Here is a 22546-nt window from a genome sequence, read left to right as displayed (position 1 = left end):
TTTGATTGTTCTTCTGTTCTCCCTACACAATGTTGTTCTTCCTCCTCCATGTAATCACTACGGTGCAGTAGAACTATGTAAGAGATTATTCTTGGCCAATTTGAGACGTCAGCTGAGATTCTTGTTTCATTTAGGATATGTACTGTATATTTTTTTGCCCTTTTATGTTCTGCATTAATGCATCTGTGTCTGAACTCTGCTGATTCTATTTGGTCAATACCTTTTCAACAATCAGGTGATGGGGGGCTACCTGTTGATTTCTTGTTGAAATTATCAGTATTAAATCCTTTTGTTTTCGGGGACGGTTATCGCCAAGATTGTCAGGCAGAGATTAGTACATTATGAAAAGGAAAATGAAGGATCTACCATTGTGTTTATTTCCATTCCCTACTTGTTTTGGTGAGCGGCGTCTTCAGAGAACATGGACCTTGCGCTTTCTGCATTAATAATAAGATGTTAATTTCCTATTCTGATACCGAGGATTTCATTGAGGATCTGGCTGTATCGGAGTTAATGGTTTGAGGGAACCTAGCTGGAATCCTTGAACCTTAATTACAGGATCAAAATTTGCGCCGCAATGATCTATCCACGCAGTCAGGGTTTTAGTTTTCGGTGCTAAGCTGTCCCATTCTAGAAAAGCATGCTGATAAGCTGCCAGCCAGATATCACCAGAGAAACACGCGGCTTCGGAAACTCCTACTTCGTCTTCCTTTTACCAACAAAGAATCTACTTTTAAGTCCCAATTATCCAACCATTCATAGATTGTTACCATTTGACTCGTAGGGAAGGTGGCCCTTACATGATGAAGGTCTATTTGCGGTTACTTTCTAGCACCTTGCAAATTCCATTTGTACTAATCCACAATCCTTTAGTTAGCCTTACCTTTCAGAAGATTTTCTTGTAGCTGGCTATGATCATGCATGGGAAGTAAAACCAGAACAAAGAGAAGGAAAAAGAAAGACCAATGTTGCATGCTTGAATACGGTAGGCACAACACAACCGATGTACATACCTTGACACTTAGAATTTAGATACAGGATTATGCCTACTTTTGTTGGTCAAGAATATCTTGTTTGATTAGCAAGTACTGGCACTCGTTTATAGTGTAGTACCTTATAGTCAGCATATAAAATAAGATTAATCTTATATACATTATCAGTGTATACACTATCACTATTAGATATATCACATGTGCAAAATTTGAATTTAATGTGTCACCCATCCAAACATAGTAATGTATACATTTGACGGTGTATATAAAATTTACTCAATATATGACGTACTTGTTTTATTGGTTTGTATGGAAGTGATTTTATATTAACAATAATAACCATACTATTCTCAATCTGGAGTTCGAAATTTGCATAAAAAGAAAACAAAAAATATAAATGAAGATAGATAAATATTACTTCAGGTGGAAAGAAGAAGAAACATGAACTTAGCATCATGATAAAATAATAATTTTTATTTCATTTTCCTTGAACTTTTTATAAACAACGTACTAAAGGTTAGAGCAAATGACACACATTGTCACTAAACTGTTTAGACTTCTCTATTTTGATCACTAAACTCTTTATTTAACTAAAATGATGCGTTTTGTGACTACAAAGTGTACACTCTCATTAGATTAGTGACAAGAAATGTAAATATTTACTACGTGGCTGACAAAAAATTATACCTGTTTTTTATTAGTTCAATGATTATTTTGGCTACATAAAATGTTGAATTACTAAAACAAAGAATGCCTACTAGTTTAGTTACTAGTTTTGCCATTTGCTTCAAAGGCTATTATGATGTTTTACATTTGTTTGGATTGTGAATTATTAGAGATATTTTTACTGTAGCACTTTTTGTGATGTGATGTATGTGAGATAAAAAGGTAATTGGAAAGATAAAAAGGTGTGTTGGAAATTGTAATAATGATATAAGCAAATATATTTTGACAAATAAACCGGCAATCCAAACAAACATTTTCTTACATAGTCTATTTGTTTTTCACATTGGTATTTCGGGCTCAAACACTAATGTCATTTTGTCCTCAAAGCATCATAAAAGTAGAGGCAACTACCAACCTGGATATTGCAAATATAACTGCCAGTGTTACTGGAGTTTGTGACCAAGGAATAAACAAACCTAGTATTTCTTGATTGGTGATTAATTTGCTTGCAATGGGTTTTGTCGTTCTGGTTACGAGGTTTTGTTTCAATGGTGCTTGAAATGATAATATTCTGAAGTTGTTTGGGGTTTCATTTCAGCTATTATATTGCTGGTTCCGACTATATGCTAGTTTAATGAACCCCTTGGAAAAGCAATTACCGTTTTTACAAATCTCATGCACACGCACACATAAAATAATGTTCAGTTTTTCATATGGTAGATTGCTGAGTTGAACGTATCCGCATTCTGTCAAGTTGAACATATTCATGTTCTATCAAATGGACTATCCATCTTTTCGCCACTTCTTAAGAATTTGTGTTTTTAAATTTTTTAAATTCTTTTACTGCTTTTTTTTTTGTAATAATTAATTCTCTTCCTTTTTTACTGCCTTATTTATAGTAATTTTTAATTAATTTATTAATTTCCACCTTATATATATATATATATATATATATATATATATATATATATATATATATATATATATATATTCATATCACTTATGTCTTACTAAGGCCTTATTTGATAACTCAATTTAGTACTTAAATTTAATGGATTCAGATCTTAACATATTCAGACTGTTTGATAACAAAAAATTGAACATCTGAATTAATTAAGTGGCACTGAATTTCCTGGGCAAACCTTGCTCTCAAAATTAAGTGATAACCTATTCACTTGTCACTGAATATAATATATACTCAAATGTATTAGATTTAATACTTGAAAATTCAATGACCTAATATCAAAGGCAACCTAAATCTTTTTATCAATCAACTTATAGTTTTTCTTTTTTAAAATCCTTCAACAAATTATGGGCAGTTACGCTTAAGTAATGGGTTAGGAACTAGTTAAACGAATATTTCTGGGCTATGCTCCCAATTGCTTTTGGGGCAATTTCTATGCCTTGATTATTTTGGGGCAATTCCTGTACCTAAAACTGAAAAGTTAGTATTAGTCGCATGGACAAATCTTTTAGGGCTAAAGGCACTAAGCCGTGGTTCTCTTCTGCAAATGAAGGCGGAATTGGCAAATTGCTTCCTCTGTTAAATACTAAAATGTCAAATGTTTCAATTTCGTCCTTATCTCCATTTTCTTTTATTCTTTTTTCCCCTGCCCAAGCTTCTCATGTCATCCATTTTTAACAATGCAATTTTTTATTTTTTTGGCAAATCAAAAAGTAAGTTCCCAAAACATTCCACTTCTATTAACAAAAAATTATACCATATTAAGTAAATTCGAAAACTTTGCTATAGTTAACCTTATTCATTCTCAGATTATGGATATCATATCAATAGATGGAGGTAAGTTACAAATATGGTAAGATGTCTCTTATACACATATCGTGTAAATTTAAATATTTAAACAGAAAATTTTGTTTTTGAAGTTATATGGTATTCTTTCTTTTGCAATCATTTTATGATTTTTTTGGCACTTGAAGTGATTTTATTTTAAATTCTAAAATAGATTTCAAGGGCACGTGATTTTTTTAAGTGGTTGGATTCCATTTTTAAGAACATTCGCTTGAAACAAAAAGCCAAATCTTCTTTCCGAGTATTATTTCTACTAATTATTGTTTTGAGATCATTAATTTTTTTTGCTAAACTATTAATATTGATTGTTAGTTGAGGGAAGAAAGTGCAATAAAAGTAATGTTACGGGAAAGATGCAAATGGCACCAAACCACTAGCGGAGGAGAAGGAAGGGGTTAGTGCTTTTAACCCAATCTTTCATATGTAAGTCAGATACTGATGGCCTCGCTACTTCTCGAGAAAACTAAAACAAGTATGAAATAAAAAAGATTTTTGTAATAAAACAAGTACGAAAATTTTCATCCTCAAGAAAACTTAAGAGTTAGTAGTGCTAGGGATAAATCTTTTATCTGTAACTTAACATACTAATGTCTTCATTATCAAAAAAAAAAAAAAAAAAAAAGCATACTAATGTCTTTAATTAGACATCATTTTCTAGGCAGGAAAAAAAAAAGATTTTTGTAACAAAAAGAAGGGACAATTTCAAAAACCTCCATTGAAGCTTTTAATAATTTCACTTAGCACCCTGAACTTTGAAAAACATCACTTCTCTACTTTTGACTTGTTGTAACTTGTAACAATGACAATCCATTTCAAAATATATTATTACAAAACCCAATTCTGAATTGAGAAATATTTTCATTCTAAAAGTGCCCTTTGTTGTCCTTTTTTTAAAAAAAAATAAAATAAAAGTACATTAAAAAAGGCTTGAAGTTAATAGACAAATTACGTGCATGTGCAAATTTAGTGGGATGTAATATAACAACAGGCACTTTAACGTATAAATAATTTAAAACTCATTTTAGAATTGAGAAGATGTTTTCATTCTAAAAGTGCCCTATGTTGTCCTTTTTCTTCAAAATTTAAAGTATATCAAGAAAAGCATGAAGTTAGTAGACAAATTGTGTAAATGTGCAATTTTAGTGGGATACAAATATAACAATAAGCACTTTAAGGTATAAATAATTTATTTTTAGGAGTATATTTAAGGTGTTTCCAAACTAAAAAATATTATTAGTTATTACAATGTGTTTAAATTTCTGAAAATTAGAAAAAAAAAGTGTTTAAAATTATGTTTATAAACTCATTTGAGGTGTCTTCAAAGACCAACAAAATTATTCTTTGACTAAAAAGTGTTTGTGAATTTCTAAATTTTATATTTACTGTGCCAACTGATTTCTCCATTTCTTATTAATTGCATGATCCCTTACTATTGTATCCTTTGCAAGTCATGAATTTGGGAAAATTATGAGGGGGAAAATTGTCTAATCCTTTTATTTATATAGTTTGGACTCTAGTTAAAGAAATTGGCGAGGAAAATTGGAAAAAAAAAAATTAGGGTTGAGGGCTTGTGACACTTTTCTATTTAGCTTTATATATAAATTTTTTTTTTTTTTTAACTTTTTACTAATGCACATACCATGCACGTCATCAATTCCATTAGTATTCTTAAATTTTCGATCCAAATCATCTCTCCATTAACCATACCTTAAAGGGATGAGAGATTAAACATAATGGATCAAGACGACCACAAAAGATGATTGACTAAAATAACTTTTTAAATGATGCACCTAGAGTGCACCTGATTAGTTTCTTTTAAGGTTATTAGCTTCATTATTGAGGCTCCCCAGTGGCGCCATCAACTGCAATCCCAGATTACAAGTGTGACGCAACCAATAAAAGTTAAAAACACATGTCACGTGCCATTGCACAGGCAAGGCGGTGCTCAGGTTCTCTATAAATACCCAACTCAACGTAACGGATATGCCAGCAGAATACTGGCTATGTATAGTGAAGTGAAGTGAAGTCGAAGCGAGCATCAGCTTACCTGAGAGAATTTGCGAGAGACATTATTGTTGAGCGATGGCGTCATCTGCAAAGCGTCCTCAGCCGATCGAAGAGGGTTACGGGGCGCCGTGGAGGGATGCCAAGAAAGGGAAAATTGAAGCAGCAGAACAAGCCTCTGCTGATTTTCATCCGGCGCTGCCCGTTCGTCGCGTCCTCCTCAATCCGGCCGATTGTGATATCGGTATGAATTCCATTTCTTGATCGCCGATTCCTTCAATTTCGCAAGATAGAGGGTTGAATTTCGATATCCTATAAAAGGATTCTTTGCATGTTTTTTTTTTTTTTTGAATTTGTTGGGATTATTTTGTTTTGTGGCTTGTCTTTGTGTGCATTGGGAAATGATTACATGCATTGGTTAATCCGTCAATTTTAGGTTTCTGTTCTGTTGCTTTAGTTTTTTAATTATGACAAAAATGTGTGTGTGTGTGTGTGTGTGTGTTTTTTTTTTTTAAAATTTAGGTAAGAAGTCATTCGATTAGGCTAGTAACTTGGGTTCAATTTGCCTTCTCTTATCGTTGTTTAAGAAAATGGTAGAAGAATGGGAGGATGTAAAAATCAAGAGCCCCTTTTCCCCGAGAGTCAAAGGAGGAAAACCAGGGTTTAGGTATATGACAAATAATGCTTCTGAGTGGTTTCGGTGAACTTTTTTAAAATTTTTCCCTCTTCATAAGAGACTGTCATCTTCCTTATTGCAAAGGACTGAAAGAAAATTTTGTTAGATAATGGTGGGTTGTTGGAAATTCTTGCCATTTGTGTATACCTTCTTTTACTGATAAAATGCCTCTTGAATTATGTTCTTGGTGAGGCGGAGGGACTTGAACAGATCCATTCTGTATAAAAAATTGGCACATATGACAATTAAATCTTTGTGTAGTTTCCCTCGTATGATGATTGATTAACTTAATAATAGGTGCATCAATGAAATTGTTTCTCAACCTATGTATATGTGTACACAAGTACACAAAAATTGTGATCAAACAGTAACTCCATTTGGAAAGTTACCTTGTACCTTGTATCATTTAGCATTTACATCAGACATGTCAGGACCCTGAATGTTTAAATTGAGGTAGAGGTCAAGTATATAGAACATTTTTCAGTTAAACTAATCAGAGCTGGGATTTTTTTCAACTAAAACAGTCAGGGCTTGGATGCATTCTACCCTATGAAAAGAAACCGTCAGCCATATTCTTTTTATTATTATTATTATTTTGATATTGGGGGTGATACACTGCTAGTTTTCCAGTTCGTATGTGAGATTTTCTTCAATTGTTTGCAATCAAGAAGTGTTTCTTTGTGATAATCTAGGGTACAACTCAATCACAATGAACAGCTATCTTTGATCTAATTTTAGGAGTAAATACTTTTCCATTATTGGTTTCACCTTTCTATAGCTTGATGTCGGACATCACTCTTTGACAGATTTCAATATTGAAGAAGATGGTCTGCGTGGTTCAGCACTTTATGAGGAGGGATTTGCTTATTGCTGGTCTGGTGCCCGGGCCAACGTGGGAATCATTGGGGGAAAGTATTGCTTTGGGTGCAAAATTATTGCACATCAGCCAGTTGATATGGATGACACTCCACTGGACCAGCAGCATATATGTAGGGTTGGCATCTCAAGGGGAGATGATGCTGTTGGAAATCTTGGGGAGACCCTACACAGTTTTGGTTTTGGGGGCACAGGAATGTTTTCTAATGCAGGAAAATATTCAGGTTATGGAGAGCAGTTTGATGATGGTGACACTATAATTTGCTGTGTCAACCTTGAAAGTAAACCCATGGCTTCAATTGGTTTCTCAAAGAATGGGAAGTGGCTGGGAACTGCAATTCAGTTTCATGCAGGTTTTGGTGGCCTCGAAGTGGTTAATTGTCCAATCAAAAGCTTGCAATGGGAATCAGCACTATTTCCTCATGTTTTGCTAAAAAATGTTGAAGTTCAGATGCAATTCAGGACTGAAGATGGATTAGTTCCACAAGAAGGCTACAAACCCTGGGCCTCTGCAATTGAGGATCGGAAGGTGATATTGGGACCTACGTTTCAGAATGTAAGTGATTGTGAACTAATAATGATGGTTGGATTACCTGCTGCTGGCAAGTCTACGTGGGCTGAGAATTTGGTCAGGGCTCATCCAGAAAAGCGATATATTCTGCTTGGAACCAATTTAGTCCTGGATCAGATGAAGGTTATACACCTTTCATATTCACGTCTTAGTATCCTTGTTTTAGTTTTAGAGCTTTTTCATTTTTAAGTAGCATTTTTCTCTTCTCAATTTTCTGATAAAAGCTTGAATTTCATAAAGGTGCCTGGTCTGCTTCGTAGACATAACTATGGTGAACGATTTGATCGTCTGATGCAACGAGCAACTGCGATTTTCAATACTCTTCTGTCCAGAGCTTCCAAGGTGCCTCGCAATTTCATAATCGACCAAACAAATGTCTACAAGAATGCACGTAAACGCAAGCTGAAGCCATTTTTGAACTACCATAAGGTAACTTTTTCTTTCTCTTCAAAGTATGATTCTTTCTTTTCCTGGAGATTTATGTTAAAAAGTTGAAATTATGCTTCCCCATGCTTGCGTGAATATTGTGATATTAAAGGCTGTGTTTTCTTGAGGCAGATTGCCGTTATTGTTTTTCCGAGACCGGAAGAGCTCAATAATCGTTCAGATAAAAGGAACAAAGAAATGGGAAAAGAAATTCCTGCTCAAGCTGTAAATGAGATGTTAGGTTTGTCTAGATCAGTAGTTCCTTCTATCTAAATTGCCATGCTTTGGCCTTTCCTTCTTCATCATCTGTTTCCTTTTTGTGTTAACCTGTAATCGGTGCGTGGCAGCCAATTATACTTTGCCAATGAGCAAGGACATGCCCAATACAGATGAGTATTTTGATGAGGTAAATTGCATTCTTATTCTTCCTTCCTCTATTCATGTTTGGGTTTTAGGCTGCATTGTAACCTGTACTTTTTGTGCTGTAAGGTTTTTTTCCCAGAGCTCAGCCGAGCAGAGTCGCAGAGATATTTAGATCAGATGAAAGCAAATCTCAATGCGAGTGTGGTGGTTTCCTCTCATTCTGGTAAAGGCATTGTCCATTCTCATGATAGTCCTTCATTGTCCTATATAGATCTTCTAATCCTTCATGTGGAGCCCCTGTGCAAAATTATCAATGAAATTCTCATGAAACATCTATTCCTTCCTATGGAATAGAAAACATATATTCCAATGGAACCCCTGTGCAAAATCAATGCAGTTTACCCAGTTTGTCTCTCTTTTGTGGTGTCCAAAATTGCCACATGCAAATGATATGTTTTCGTCTTATAAATAATTTTCGTTTTCAGATGGCATGGGCTTTGCTGGACCTTGGTCTAATAATGCATACTCGCCTTATCCTCCTGTTGGAACACCTGCTGGAAGTAACTCATATTTGTGTCATGGAGGGTATTCTCATTCTGGTGGAAGTGATTGTGGAAATAGATTTGCTGCTTCTCTGGATGTGAATGAGCCTTACAGGAGCTATGGAGCAGGATATACGTCCATTGCTATTGATAATAACAGAATGCACATGACTGAACCCTATGCAAGTTTGGCTACAGTTCCATTCAACTCTCAAGATGTGTATGCTAGTCAGCCACGAGGAAGTTCTCATGAAATGTCTATTCCTTCATTTGGAGCCCCCCTGCGAAATAAAGGAAGTTTACCTGGTTTGCCTCTTTTATGGTTTCTAAAACAGCTACATGTTAATGCATTCTTTTCTCGTCTTTCTTAGTTAAATTTTTTCCTTTTGGATGGCTTTGCTGGACCTTGGTCTAATTCATGCTCACCTTATCCTCCAGTTGGAACCTCTGCTGGAAGTAACTCTTATTCGTATCCAATTAATAGACTTGAAAGCTATGGCAGTCATGGAGGGTATTCTCACTCTGGTGGAAGTGATGGTGAAAATAGATTTGCTGCTCCTGTGAATGGGAATGAGCTTTATATGAGCTATGGAGCAGGATATACGTGCAGTGTAGCTGATAATAACAGAATGCACATGACTGAAACCTATGCAAGTTTGACTACAGTTCCGTTTAACTCTCAAATTGTATATGCTAGTCAGCCACAATGTTCATCACAGGAGCTCTTGGGTACGGGACCACCTACATTTGGGTCTACTACAGCAGGACCATACGGTTAGTAGCTTCCTTCATCACACTATATTTCTTTTAAGCAGAATTTATGAATTCTTTGTTGTTCTGTTATTGTGACATCCTTGGTGATTTCCAGTAAAACTTATATTTGGAAAAATCTTGTTTTCATTAATTTCCAAATATTTGTAATAGGAATTAGGAAAATATTCAAGTATGATATCGAGTTACATTTTCTTCTAATATCTATGTGGTAAAACTTAATCAACTTTCAAATTGGTAAAAGTGGGTCATGAGTGCCATACACCAATATGCAACTTTAATTTTATTGCATCTTGGACAAACTGTGATGAGTTTCCTTCCTCGCTGGGTGGGATGTTTTTCTTTCTGTATTTTTGAGCTAGAGATGGTGACAACCTGTTGAAGAATATCAACTTAGTCGTTACTTTGTTTCTCATGCTTGGTATAAACATTTCTTTTTTTTTTTTCTCCATTGTGATTCGAATGTGTTATTTGATTTCTTCAACGTACAGTAATGTCCAAAGAGTTTTCTTCTTATTATGATCCCAGGTTCTCCATATGGAGCTCCTGTTCCAAGGCCTTCATATGGAAACTTCCCCCCCGGTAAAGAGCATCATGGAGGTTATGGCCCCCCAGGCCCATGGTAGCATTGATTTCTTGGGGATGCCTTTCCAACTTCTTGAAATCCAAAGCGTTCTTGGATGGGTTGAGTTGGTGGCGCAGTTTTAAGTGAGAAATTGACCCAAGGTATCAGAAGATCTTGGAAGCAATGAAGAAAAAGGAACTGAAGATGTATGGAAGAAATACTCATAGAGCCCATGGAAGGGCATCGATAGAATGACGTGTTAGGTTTTCAAGGAAATGCTTCTAACCACCTCCTAGTATGTCCATACATTCCAAGGTGGATAGGATTTTGCTATGTGCTTATTGTAGGTTACTTTCTTTTATGAGTATTTATTATATACAACGTTAAAAGTTTGTGGGAGTTTAGAGTATTGCACATTGTCGCCTGACTGTTGTCCTGTGAAAAATGACAGTAGTGCTGTCTGTAAACTAAAGCTGCGGTTATTTACATACAACGTTAGGCCGTTCTATATCTCCCGTTGGTTTGAGAAATGAAACAGAGAATCCTTGGGGCCAAATTTTGACTGGCTGTTTGGGATGCTTTTACTCTTGCCTAGCTGCGTTCTGATGGGCATCTGTCGCTTCCTCATGCAGGAACAACAGTATTCAAGGAGTCGTAGTTTGGTTTTCTCCATGATGGTCCAAGCTAATGTGTAGGATGGTAATGGTGTCTGAATGACCAAATGACCCTATCAGAGAAATCTTCTGTGCAATGTATTTGTATGTCAACTATAAAGTTTATGCTCTTTATGTATGTGGATAAAGAAGAAAAGAACCGAGATGAAGAGCTTCAAACAAGAAAATGTTTAATTCTTTGCTCCACTACCAATTCCGTTCTTGCCATTCTATTCAGAACCTTCTTGTCTATCATTTATCTGAAAATTTTCAACCCAAACGACAGGGGAGTGTTGGGGGGTGGGGAAGTCAATGAAGAGCTCATGAAAGTGCTCTCATTTTAGCTAGTGGAAATGTGCCTAAACCATAAAAGCTAAAGTTTCAGATATTCATCAACATGTGGCTTGGGAGAGAAATAGAAGGGCCCTAGCCATGTGCTGACTGCTGAACCCCCCGGAAAGTTTCTTGATTTGCCAGATGTTAAACATTAACTTTGAGGAACTTCTTCTCCCAGTTTCAATATCTTCAATTCGTCATCCGACATGAACTTCTACTCTGGTACAAATCATACACCTTTTAACGTGCACTATGTATCAATCGAACTGGCGGCCAGGATTTGCTGTCTGCCACTCTAAGTGTCTAACTATTAGCCAAAAACCAGTCAGTCATCCATGATCCTGCAGCCCCATATCCTCATACAGCTCAAGAGGGAGTTGCATCAAGCAAAGCAATCCCGACTGTCATTGCATGGCCCCCTCCCCTTTCCTCTCTGCTTTTTCTGGCCTGGCCAATGGCCATGGATGATTTGTTCCTGAAGCAATGATGAGATAACAGGACGCTTATCATTAGAATATTATCCGATCACTTTACGGAAAGTTTGTTCAGCAAATCTGCCTGCCTACTCGATCTATCCAAAATCATGTAGCATTAAAGATTCCGTTTTCTGTGCAGGAATTAAATATTTACGCAATTATTGGTAGTTATACGATACCGTACATTGGGAAAGGAAGAAGTGGAACCTATTCCAGGGATCTGCATGACAAAATGATCGAAGTATATAAGAGCTATTACCAAATGAGTTGCATAATCAAGCCATTATTACTTTATGTTGAAAGGTTTCGATATCATTATTGTCTCAGAAGTTGTCAATTTACTACTAATTTCACTGTAGTGTTTATCCTACCTTATGTAGGTCAGGGTTCATACCATGCATTCATTTAAATCCTTAAATTTCTGTACAATGTTTATCCTACCTTATATAGGCTAGTATTCATATCATGCATTAGTTTTGTATCCTTAAACAAAAAAAAAAAAAATTAACCAGTCATTACCGACTTCATCAACTATTGAATTGGAAAACCCTTGAAGCATAAGGCCATGTTCAATAATTCTTGAATAATGTCTTTGCCTTTTCGAAACCTTTCTATGCACATGCTTAGATTCCATATTGTCCAAGAAACTCGACTATGTGACAATTTCGCAATTTTAACTCTTAAATATTTGCTCTTTTTTTTTTCCGTTCACTATATTTATAGAATCTTCTAATTGATGATTTGCAATTTAGAATATACATTCTAAACGTGTTTTAATATATCAAATTGTTTAATACTTGCAATAACTCTCAGTCAAACCGCCATCTGACAACCAATAACTTCAATACAAGGATATGTCATTTGTATCATCAATACTAGGAGGAGAATGCCCGCGCATCGCGCGGGTATTTGGTGCCTGTGGTTAAAGAAGATTTTATGGCAGTTCAATTAAATATCGAAAAACTCACGCACATTGAGTAACAATATGAAGTAACAAAGTATCTAATGTATACTGGAAGATGGAGAAGGAAATTATGCATGCTATCTTTCTTAATTCATATATTTTAAAATAAACACTTGTATATGAGTTTTTCATTAACAAGACTAAATGAACTTTAAACAGATACCCAAATGATTAATGGCAATAAACAAAGTGCTTATCCACTTAAAGATGCATCTACACAACATTCTTGTTGATGAAAGTAGCCAACTTTTTTAGCAACAACAAAGTCTAGTCTCAAAAGGTTTGGTTTCATCCAAGGATTCAGCAATGGATCATCAACCCCGTAGATTTTGGGTGAACATAATGCCAAATGCTTTTAACATAGGCCTTTACCTGTAATTTCATTATACTAATTAGATCTTTCCCCAAAAAATAAGGACAATTGAGAAAATCACATCAAGATCGAAACCGTCTAGTATCTCCAACCAAACCCTTGATGCCATGTTATGTGCTAAATTGTCACCAGCACTATCCCCACCAAAAAACACCCTATCAAAGCTAGCATAATCCCTAAGCCATACCTCAGGACCCTCACTATTTGAATAAGGGGCAGCTCATTTGACTGCAATCTAAGAATCGTCATAAGCAATAGGCAAAAGATGCTTGGGGGCGAGCCGATAGTTAATTGAAACTGCTACAACACCAACTTCTGCAACTACTACATTAAGGTACACGTGATATGTAGGAGAGAATGCATATTTGATCAAAAAGCCTCCACCATGTAAATAGACCAAAAGAGAAAGTTTTGTATCTCCAAACCTATTCCAACAAAACATATCATTTAAATTGTATATAACAACTAACTTTGTGGGGAAACAATAATATCAACATTAAATTGCGCTAACAGAGTATCCAATTTTGGAATAAAAGCATTTAGCTAATAATAGAAATTACGATTTTACAAAGCAAACCATACCATTAAAAAAAATGAAATCTCACCTCAAGTTGAACCACCAAAAATAACTTCACCAAAGAACCATATTGAAATCCAAAGTATAATGGCAATATAAATAAGTATTTATCGGAAGACGAAAGGAACATAACGGAAGAATGTGAAGGGGCAGACATTTGAAGGATTGAAGTTGAAACTAATGCTCAATCATAAATTCCTTAATAAACCACATTGTCCTTGTTTTAATTGAGATGAAAATGACGTTTGAAATTCTTCAAGTTATAATAGCAAAGTAACAGTAATAATTGACACAAATCAAAATGAATGTCTCTGCAAGGACATTTAAATAATTACACCAATAAAGAAGTTATTATGGGTTGTACCCATTGTAAAAAAGATGACCAAATAATCTCACATTCCCAAACTACCCAAACCTTTGAGCAAATCATCACTGCATCTTTTAGAATACAAGGACATTTTAGTAAATACAATAATACACATGTTATCTAAAGTAGTACCCAATACTATAACTACACTCAAAACAACCTCACAATCCCAAAATACCCCTACTCTTACGGTTGAAATTCAAAGCCATTCTTTGACCGAAACTCATTCTTATATAGTATAAGGATACAGTTAAATCAAGTCGAGATCAACTTATATTAAAAAAAAATTCTTGAGCTGAACTCAGCACCACAAGTAGATCTTTTGTATCTTCATGAGATGTTTTGTATCTATCGCTAATTTCTTGAACATTAATTACAATTTTTCCAAACGGAAGACGCATAGTAAAAGAAAAGAAAAAGTATGGACCCAAAAGATTTTCGACCTTCGAAGTTGGAGAACCAAAAAGCAAATGTGTACTCCGTCATGTCTTTTCAAGCTAGCTTAATGGTAACCTTTTCGAGCAATTACTAGTTCTTTGCTTTTTCTTGGGGACCCCTTTGCTTCTAGAGGCAAAGCAGTACTTGATCAAAATTAAGCAATTTTTTGAAGGGATGTTTATAACTTTAAAAGAATTATCACCTTTTATGAAACAAAAGCTTGTAGTTCGTGTGTTGTGATGATATAAAAAGGAGCACCGATATACAGTCAGTCAGTTAGTTAAACATCTAGTACAATTAGAGGCTTAAGAGTTAAGACTTAAAGCCTGAACTGCATTTAATGAGTAAAAATTTCCATTGGGAATCTAGGTTACCATCTTTTCTGTTTTGTTGGTGCATTTTGGATGGAATCATATATAGAAAATCATTGTTGTTTTTGAGATATTCTTTCGACTTTTCATTGACTGTAAATGAAAGTGGCAGACAAGAAAAACTTTAATGGTAGATTTTCCATTTGGAAAGAACACGATGCTGTTCCAAGTTACCAATCATTTCTTAGTTTACGATGGGTGAATTTCAGGACTGAATTTGCATTATACGATTCTTCGTTGTTTTATCTTCGGCAGAAGCCTGTATTGTTGTATGTTATGGCAAATTGTAATTTTGATCTACGAGTTTAGAATTAGAAACTGTGATGGCTGTTGATTTTGTTATTCTGGTAATTAATTTGGTGAGGTGATGATAGTTTAACCGTATGTGTATGTGTTTAACAGCGTCTATAAGTGTAATAGTAGGATTTTTCCGGTTAATTAATTGGAGATGCATGGTAAGTTGTTCTCCATTAATGAACTAAAAACACTGGCATCCAAGTTACATATTCATTAGGCAATGTTGTACTAATTGGGCTTTGCATTTATGAGTTGTTTGTCTTAGCTAGGGCGCAGTTGGATCGGTTTCAACAGTATCATAAATTTGTTAAATTGTTTGGATATCACATTATTTGTAAAAAAAATTATTTGCTTATATCACAAATACATTTTTCAATCAAAATTTTTATCTTCTTAATCACTTTTCTATTTCACAAACATCACATCATAAAAAATATGACAGATAATAGTACAAATAATATATTAAATAATCTCCTATTCAAACACGCTCCGTAATACTTGAGCTAAATGTACGGTAGTATGATAGTTCGATACTTTGTACTAAATGTACAAGAAATCAAGGATTCATATATATATATATATATATATGTAACACTAGCTATTGGCTTCACTTGCTCCCCCATCCCATGTCTTAAAAAACAAGCAACAAGTGTGACTGGTTGACAAGAATGCCTTAAAAAGTATTGCCACCAGTCCCATGCCTATGTCCCCATACCCATAGGCATAGCATACATGTCGCTACACTTCTTTTCTTTCTTGAATGCTTTTAAACTATGTAAATGCTGCTACAAGTTTAATCAACCCATCAAGAACTTGGCAGTGATAAGATAGCAGGAGATGGGCGCACTATCAAATGCTGATCTCTTTCGTTAAAATGGTATTCATGGCATTAGATGAATATCAGAGCCAACAATGGCTTAGGGCCAAAAAGCAGCCTAACTGGTTTATTTCCAGAAGATAATTGAACTACAACAGATTAACCCAAAGGATATTCATGACAACACAACAATTGCTCCGTTCAAGAATATATGAAATAGTATTCAATGACAACTACCAGGTGCAATGTTCGCAAACAAAGATGGCAGAAATTTACCAAGGGAGATGCATCATCATAATATCTCACCACGTACGGGGCTTCTACAGGGCTAGATTTCTCATCTTGTATTATTGTCTTGGGTGAGGGTAATATTCAGCAATAGTTATAAAGTCTTTGGTTTTTTTTTTTTTTTTTTTTTTTGGTTTGATAGGTATCCTGCATGTATATACATGCATATACAGTTATACGTTTATCAAATTAAAACTGTGTTAGAATCTGGGGAAATTCTACAATGTGGTATATCACATTATGGTAAATCATATTGTAAAAATAAGAATGTAAAAAAAAAAAAAAAAAAAAAAAAACTCATGAGGTACCACAAATGTGATATACCACATAGTAAAAGAGCCACGAGCTGAGAAGTATTGATGAAGTTGCAGAAGCCAAAGATTATCTCAAGAGCAAATCTTATATACACTGACAGTGTATGTTAGTGTATATATCATCACATTTAATTTTGTATGGGAATGAATACATTAGTGGACAAACCAATGACCCACCAAGAACTCCATTCCCCCTTGTTTCTTTATTTTTCTTGAGTCAAGAACTCCATTTCCCATTAGTCTCCTAATATTCTTTTTAGTATTATTGCATTTAGTTTCTTCTTTTGGCCTCTTGATTTTTCCCCAGTTTCAATTAAATTCAATGACAAGGTAAGATTTGAACCTCAACATATTATCCAGGAAGGAAGGCTTATTAAACCTGTCATTATAGTCTTTGACAAATCCAAAACTCGGCCCAAGGCCTCTCAGCTGTCGGCACATCCGCATCTAGTGTCGAGCTTGGCGCTTCCGGCAGAATGGGCTTCCATTTGAGATTGGACTACCAAATTAGTTTTTAATCCTTTAAAAAATTGAGTTCCAAAAATTTACTCCATTTCGATTCTATACACTTATCGTGTAGAGGGGCGTTAATAAGGTTGAGGTCCTATGTAGCTATGCTCAACAATTTCCTTGCATTGGCAGGATAATGATTTTTTTACACTAACAGTTATAGATATATATTACGTTTGCATGATTTGAAAAATCAACTTAAAGCTTAATAAAAAAAAATGCTAATAATTCTTTGTTTTTTTGGGTTGTGGTTGGAAGCATTTTGTTAGTAATATTCAATGCCTTACTTGTAGAACAAGCACTCAGTGTAGTTGTGTTTTGTGCAGTTTCATCCGATTGCTTGCTGTACGTATTCAAATTTTGGACGTATGAATATTGAATATATGTCAAATATTTTATTTATATACATCACTTTTACTACAAACAAATACAGTAATGTAATGTAATCTTAGGCCAAGTAATTTAAATGACACGAAAGACATAACAATCAGATCGAATCGCGCATGGAACCCAAGCCCTTTCCATTATTTGTATGATCATTCTTAACCCATCATACATTGCCACCCCCATACCAAAACCCATAAAAAGCATTTTCTTGCCACACTCCCATCCACCCTCGCTCACAAGATACCAATGCATGGAGTGGATTTAAGTCTCGTCAATCACGTAATCTAATTCTCTTCCTCTCTCGACCGAATCCCATTACTTCCAAGTCCCCAAGTCTGATCTCTTTAGTGCTAGCATCCATCAAATTCTTGCTATAGACAAAGGCAATTCAAATGATCAGATCCTTTCCCCGTCAAAATTTCCCCCTGAAAACAACACAATATGTCATTCCTAGGAAAAACAATTTCCTCTCTCGTCAACGACCCATTATTCTCCACCATCATCACTCTCTGCATTCTAATCTTCCTCTACTTCCCGACTCTTTTCCTCTCCATCATCTTCTCCCCGGTCCTAATTTCCACCTCAATTCTCTTACTTTCCCTTCTTCGACTGGGCGCAATCCAGAGAACCATGACCTCCCAAGAGGAAACTTTAAAGGAAAATGATCCCGTTTCTGCGGAATTCAGTGTCACCCATGATGATGACCATCATGTTGATCGCGAAAATGGATTGGGTTCAGACTTTTGCAACATGCCGACGTCGTTTCGTACCGATTCCTTCGTTGAGTGGGACGTCGGGGCGCCACTGGAGGTGATATATGAGGAGTATGAAGGTCAAGAAGACGATGAGGACGACGTTTTGGAGGGAAAAAGAGATGCCCAGATGGCCGTCATTGAGAGGTACGCATCCCTGTCGAAGTTTTACCCGGAAACCGACGATTCGGATAGCTCATCGGATGAGGATTTTCCGGCGATCAGAGATTGGGACCCGCAGGAGAATATGTGTTTCCGGTGGGAAGGGGAGGATAGAGATGGGTTGATAGAGATCAAACTGGAAGGGAAGGGGTACAGTGATGGTGAAGAAGAGAATCTAATTGAGATCGATCTTTCTCCAGCGATGTGATGGGCTTCCCGGCGGAAAATCAAAAGGTTTTCCGATGAGGTTTAGATACAATTAACCTTGATCAACGCAAAATAGATACGACGTACGAGTAGTATAAGTAGGATTTAGAGGGTTTTGGGTAAATACTGAGTTCACTGTTGTATAAGATCATTGTTAAGAGTGCTTTACTGTTAACGAGGGGGCTATGAATGACTAATATGCCCTTAGCTTTTTGAGAAATCCTTCTTTCTCTGTTTTCCCTCCCCATCTTGGACCGCTAGATTAAAAATTTTTTTAAAAAAAAAGCAATGGGAGAGCAAAAGCCAAAAGGTTGTTTTGTAAAGTACTTTGCAAGTGAATGTGTGGAGGCATGTGATATCCTAACAATAAGGCGTTGGCAATTGAATTGACATCCAAAAAGTTGCTGAAACTGGCACTCAACACACCATCTGGATTTCTTTCTTTGCTTTTATCTTTTCGAGTCTTCTTCGTTGCTTCCTGATAATGTGATTGCTACCAACGCTGGAAAGTCAGGCAATGAGCCCCCCATATATCCCCACTTTCCTCTGCTTGGCTAAGAAAGCGTGGTATATTTCTACTCATGGCTTTCATTCTTTAGCAGATTGGAATATTTCGCAGCTTTTTAAACCAAGAAATACAGAAAAGCAAACCGACTTTGATTGGTCCTGCAATAATGACATTCTTGAAAGTTTTACGGTAGTTCTTCGCTTTAGAACATGATCTGCTGCACACTTGCGGGTATTCGGGTTAAAACTGTGTGGGTCTTTGATTGATTTTAGATTATGGCGGAAACTCTTATCCATTTCTTGATGGCTTTGCCTCTTGATCTTTGTTGTACTTTAGCGATTGATTTGCATTAACATATCTTGATTGATCTTTTTTTTTTTTTTTTTGGGATTACCTCCAGCTGTGCGCATATTCTTGCAAAGGTGAGCATTATTGCTTTCTACAGTGTATTTTTTTTTTTTTTTGGAGAAAGGCGTCCATCATTGCCAGTCCCACTATCTTTCAGTTCTCTAGTCAGATGCCTTGACCATAGCCACGAATTAGAGCTCCATCAAAATTATGCCATTTTAATCACTACTTCCTGTTCTTGGGTATAGACGGGAGTTCAAATTCTACTCTACTGCAGTGAAAAAAAAAATTTAAGGACGGTGTCAAAGCACCTTTTTGATCTAATAAGATTTGTATACCTGTTAATCCCTAAGACAAGTTTTTTTAGGTTCTTTTCTGTAGTTTAGAATAAAATAGGTTATATAATAATTATCATTTTCTGAAAAAAAAAATAATAATCAGGACTTCCTATCTTATACCGGCTCTTTCTTTATATTCTTTCAACTACATTTACTGTTAAATAAAGGAGAAAAGACGGTAGCGAAGTGTGCTCCCAACAAGCACAAAAAAAAAAAAAAAGAAAAAAAAAAAAAAAGAAAAGATTGACTAGGGAATTTGCTAAAGCCTTTGTCCCCATCCTATCCCATCAGCCATGAAATATCCAAACGTAGCCCACTTAAATTGTCGAACAAAACATCGCCAAGAAGAAGAAACCTTTATTCATGATGTTGAAGCTTTGATGGATTTATCATAGGGATTTCGACCTCAGTTGGCTCCATTAAATGACATAGATGTCTCTTATTGTATCGTCTTCTTTCTCATTAGGTCTCTATTTTAGCTACAAGGAAATAGTAAGTGTAAAACCCGGATATTATTCTTCATTTTGCTAGTGGAAAATCTCTCGTTTTGTCTACTATCTGATCTCTTACCTTTGACTAGCTAACAAGAAAATATCAATAATGGGTTGTAGCATCAAAATGGTGTAATTTTACCATCAAATTGAGGATAGACTTATTGGGCCTGGTCCAGTGGATGAGCCATGAGCAGTGTTATAATCCGGACACTTGGGCTATATTTATTCGCATTGCGGCCGGAAATCATACTTGTGAAGGTGAAGTACTCGTCCTCACCCTTCAACGTTCCAAACCCCCAAAAAAAAAAAAATGAAAGTAGTTTAATTTTTTCTTACTTTTCGTGTTAAAAAGGAACTTTAAATGAGGAAAATTCTTGAATAAAAATTTGAATTAACTTGCTCTACTGGATACTTAGTCCAAAAATGTGGGAGACGACAAACTAGCCTTCAACAGATTAATGAGTTTTCCATCCTTTCCTCCTCTTTAGCTGTCTGCCGCCATTGAACTTTTCCACAAAGAAAGCAACAGACAGGAGCAGACGAAACTTTCTTGAAATTTACAGGGGTCTGCAATCACTTAACGTTAAGGCCAAAAAAAAATTAATTAATTAAAAAAATATAATATAAATATAAGGAAGGATAATAATTATTGATGTATGCACTCACATGATAAATTAGTATAATCTAAGTGTATTAATGGGTATTCAATAAAAAAACTCAAAATTTATTATTATATGTACACATCTTAGCCGTCAGATCTCCGTTGACCAGTCGCCAATTCAAAGGGCGGCCTGGCTCTAGCCTCTGCCACGAGATCTATTCTTTTTCTAACCCCCAGAGACCAAAAAAAATGCTGAAAATTTGTTCTTTTGCTGGCTATAAGGTACAACAATGGAGGCACAATGTACCACTACGTGTCGGCGGAAACAAATTGCATTATTCAACGCTTTGGGTGGGGCCCGTTAGGTCAAGTAAACGTAAAGGGAGGGCAATAATCTGCAGCGCCTGAACGTGGTTGCCAAATGTGCAAAGACAAACGGACGATCACAAAGCACATGTGGCACATGACACTCGCACCCCCGTTCCGCTGCCGATTTACACGTGTCTGGTTCTTGGGCTCCAAGTCAGGCAATCAAAAATAATATAATATTTCAGAACTGTCGTACACGTAAAGCTCCGTTTGGCTGGATTTGTATCAGTTTGAGTCCTTTTTTGGGTGCGAGCAACTTAAGAAATTGGCAATATAAAATGATGATGTGTTTGGTTTTTACTTGTACAACTCTTCACGCGAAATCCACAGTAACACGACAAGGTGCGTGAGAAATATTCTCACAAGTTTTATGAATTGGTTGGTGATTTAGGCCATACTAATCAATATTGTTTGAAGGTAATGAGACATATTTTGACGGTCTAAAGATTTTATTACCGTCAATTTTATTTTACCATTTTTATAAAAGCAATTTGGTCACGTTCATAATAAGAAAACATCTAATTGATGGGGAGAGGAGACTCAAGATAAAAATATAGTTTAAAATAAAAACTTGCTTAAAAAAAAGAAAAAATATATAATTGGTAATAATTTTAATATAAATCAATATCTTGATCTAATCTTGATATTGTCTTTCAAATTTAGATGTAATAAAATCTCTATCATGCATCACATCGTGCAGGTTTTAAATTTAGTCCTACTTTGTTATTTCAAATATCCATCATCTTTACACCTTATAATTCATCATATTAAAATGATGAAAAGTCATAAAATTTATGTAGTAAATTCTAGGCTTGGGTAGTATCATTTATAAAAACTTTTATTATTTCTTGCACACACTCAATTATCTTTTTCATTTCACATAAGTTATATTATAAGAGAAAGAATACAAAAGAAAGGAATCAGAAAAAAAAAAAAAAAAGAAGGAAATGAAATGCCAAACGGATCCTTCACAGAAACATAAGGAAAAAAATAGGAGGGGAAAAACTGTAACTCGAATAGCAATGAAAAAATTTTGAAAAAAAGGGGAAAAAAAAAGAGCCATGAATACAGCGGAGCACCGTAGGACTTTCTTCTTCTTCTTCTTCAGCTGTCTTTTCCCATTTCCCAGCTCTTTGGAGTGTTAGGCCTCTTTGGCTTTTCATTTTGGTTTCGTCGTCTTCACATGCTTTCCTCATTTCATTGGCTCTGTTAACTAAAACTCTTCTCAAACTCAACTAATTTCATTCACGTCACAGAACCTTCCGTCAAAATCCTTTCAAGTAGGTAGCGCTTGCTTTCAAGTAGAGGAAAGAGAGATCGGCGAGAAGATTATCAAA

General features: G+C 35.5%; 1 protein-coding gene across 1 annotated transcript; it reads left to right on the top strand.

The window, feature by feature from the left end:
• Positions 1 to 5450: 5450 nt before the first annotated feature.
• On the top strand, positions 5451 to 10818 carry LOC140035027 (uncharacterized). The gene is made up of 9 exons (XM_072074313.1): positions 5451 to 5716; positions 6955 to 7718; positions 7836 to 8024; positions 8154 to 8262; positions 8369 to 8427; positions 8511 to 8607; positions 8870 to 9232; positions 9365 to 9700; positions 10226 to 10818. Exons 1-9 carry the CDS (start codon positions 5551 to 5553, stop codon positions 10321 to 10323), a joined length of 2181 nt encoding a protein of 726 aa, XP_071930414.1. The 5' UTR covers positions 5451 to 5550; the 3' UTR covers positions 10324 to 10818.
• The last annotated feature ends 11728 nt before the right edge of the window (positions 10819 to 22546 follow it).

The sequence above is a fragment of the Coffea arabica genome, chromosome 2c (genome assembly GCF_036785885.1).
Source record: "Coffea arabica cultivar ET-39 chromosome 2c, Coffea Arabica ET-39 HiFi, whole genome shotgun sequence".
In the NCBI taxonomy this organism is placed as follows: domain Eukaryota; kingdom Viridiplantae; phylum Streptophyta; class Magnoliopsida; order Gentianales; family Rubiaceae; genus Coffea; species Coffea arabica.
Note: the sequence above shows the minus strand (reverse complement) of the source record. Positions and strands in the feature narration are given on the sequence as shown.